Source organism: Engraulis encrasicolus, chromosome 16 (genome assembly GCF_034702125.1).
Source record: "Engraulis encrasicolus isolate BLACKSEA-1 chromosome 16, IST_EnEncr_1.0, whole genome shotgun sequence".
NCBI lineage: Eukaryota > Metazoa > Chordata > Actinopteri > Clupeiformes > Engraulidae > Engraulis > Engraulis encrasicolus.
The window spans coordinates 8885333-8887832 of NC_085872.1; the positions used below are offsets into that span (position 1 = coordinate 8885333).

General features: G+C 48.7%; 1 protein-coding gene across 2 annotated transcripts in view; it reads right to left on the minus strand.

Moving 5' to 3' along the window:
- gpc1b (glypican 1b) overlaps positions 1-2500 on the minus strand; it is a 160477-nt gene that overhangs the window by 35484 nt on the left and 122493 nt on the right. For both annotated transcript variants that reach the window (XM_063218532.1, XM_063218533.1), the window contains exon 4: positions 1843-2222. In XM_063218532.1, coding sequence (XP_063074602.1) covers positions 1843-2222 — 380 coding nt within the window. The remainder of the gene's footprint in view (positions 1-1842; positions 2223-2500) is intronic.

A 2500-nucleotide genomic window follows, 5' to 3' on the forward strand; every position in this document is an offset into this window, starting at 1 on the left:
GCAGGTCTGTATTTACGTGTGTGTGTGTGTGTGTGTGTGTGTGTGTGTGTGTGTGTGTGTGTGTGTGTGTGTGTGTGTGTGTGTGTGTGTGTGTGTGTATGGTGTGTGTGTGTGTGTGTGTGTGTGTGTGTGTGTGTGTGTGTGTGTGTGTGTGTGTGTGTGTGTGTGTGTGTGTGTGTTTGTGCATGCGTGCACGAGCGGTGTGTGTGTGTGTGTGCGTGTGTATGCATATGTCTGTGCTTGTATGTGTGTGTATGTGGGTGCACGCGTATGTGTGTTTGTGCACTAGTCACGGGTGGCATGTGATGTGGGTAGTACGGTGCCACAGCCGCAAAATTATGGTGACAGTGATTGCCGAGGCGAAAGACAAAGTCCTACAGCACCTGGCACTAGTATGAGGTAGTGATAGGAGAAAAGAAGAGAGCAGAAGGAAGGGAGGGAGGGAGAGAAAGAGAGAGAGAGAGAGAGAGAGAGAGAGAGAGAGAGAGAGAGAGAGAGAAGATTATTCTATATGAGTATTGCTGGGTGAATGTGTGGGGGGGGTGGTAGTGGATATGCTGTGTAGGAGAATATGACAGTTAAAGAACAACAGAGGGAGATGAAGGTAGAAAGACATATCAAGCAGGCAGAGGAGAAAATGACGGGTTCCAAAAAAAGAAATAAATGGGCGAAGTGTGGGAGAAAGGAAGCTGGAAAAAGAACTGAACGTAGGACAGACGTTGTCAGATGACATGACAGAAAAGGAAAGAACAAACACCGCACAGAAGAAGATCAAGACAAAAGAAAATAATAAAGAAAAGAGCCAAAAAGTAGAAGACTGGCCATATGTAAGTGAGGATGGGTTGTTTGTGAGTCTGAGACTGAAACACAGGTCAGCAGGAAAGAGAGTTGGAAAAGTTGTCAAAGAAGTCAGGAAGATTGAAAGAAGTAAAGAGATTAAAAGAGCAGCTATGGATTTTTTTTCAGCCTGCAGTCTGCATGCAATTTTTTGAACAGCTCGTAATTTAACTACTTTTCTTTTTAAGAGTACCAATGGAAGACCAATACAATGGAAGAGCTTTAAGAATGAAAGAAGGAAATATTAGGAGAATGTAAAAGGCGATACTGCTATCCATTCCAGACATCCAGGTGCAGTGCCAAGTGAAGTCACTTCTCCCTTTCGTTATACTGCCCTATTGATGCCACCCACCCACACATACCATATACCCACAACCAGGGAAGTCGACAAGGAGGGACAAAGGGGTCGGTTGTCCCGGGCCCAGGCAAACGGGTGGTCCAAAATGTAGTTTTCATTCCATTGCATGTATTGGATGGGGGGCCCTTTCAGATGACTTTGTCCTGGGCCCAGCAAAAGCTGTCAGCGGCCCTGCCCACAACCCTGGCTGCTACCCAGCAGAGTCTCAAGGCCAGGCTGCAACAGAGAGAAAAACACCCTCCCTTACACTCACGGACGCACGCATGCACGCATGCACGCTCAACACACGCGCGCGCGCGAGCGCACACGCACTCACACACGCACACTCGCACACACGCATGCATGCACAGCCTGGGAAACTAAAGGTCATCCTACAGACTACTCACACACCCACGAACAGACACACCACATATCCTTGGCCGTGACACACCACACATCCCTGGTCCTTTTTCAACATTTCGAATCTTGATATGTTTTATTTGTCTTCAATGTATTCAATGTTTTGTATAAGTGTATGTCACTTGGCTCCACCGTTGGGAAATAGGTACAAATGTTTTCAATGTTTTGTATGAGTGGAAATCACTTGGCTTCTGATTTGGGGTACAAATGACAGGAATCTAAACTAATCTAATCTTGTCTAATCTTACCTGGGAGACCCTGCGTGTCACCTCGCCGCCGGTGACGAGTCCCTGGATGAAGGTGCGCATGGCCACGAAGGCACGCGTCACCTTCTGCTGCGAGTCGCGTGGCGTCTCGCCAAACGGCTGCAGCGTCTCCGACTGCTTGGTGACGCACTCTAGGTAGTCGTCGGAGAGGCGGAACTCCGGGTTGGCCGCCTTGAACAGCCGCTCGAGCAGGCGCAGCCAGAACTCGTTGAGCGACTCCTCCAGGTTGATGTTGGATCCGCGGTAGTAGCGCCGCAGGTCCGCAAAGAGGTCCTGCAGCACGCCTTGGTTGGGCTCGAACTGCGCGCCCAGCACCTGTGGCAGCGAGGCCTCGGAGTGGTTGATCAGCTCCAGCACATAGCCTGGATAGGTAGAGAGAGAGAGAGAGAGAGAGAGAAGGGACAAAGAGGAAGAGTGGAGGGGCAGAGAAGGGAGTGTAGGAGAGGTTAGGTTACTATGTGAAATGTCAATACAGGTAATACATACAGGTGAAATGTCTTTTATATGAACAGCACTCCTTTGGTCATGCATTCCAGATATAAAGGTATGTGAGAGTGCCTTCATCCCATGTGTAGAGAAGTAGGATTTGTGTGCTTCAATGAACATATGTGGTGATATGGGGTATACCAATGAGGAGTAC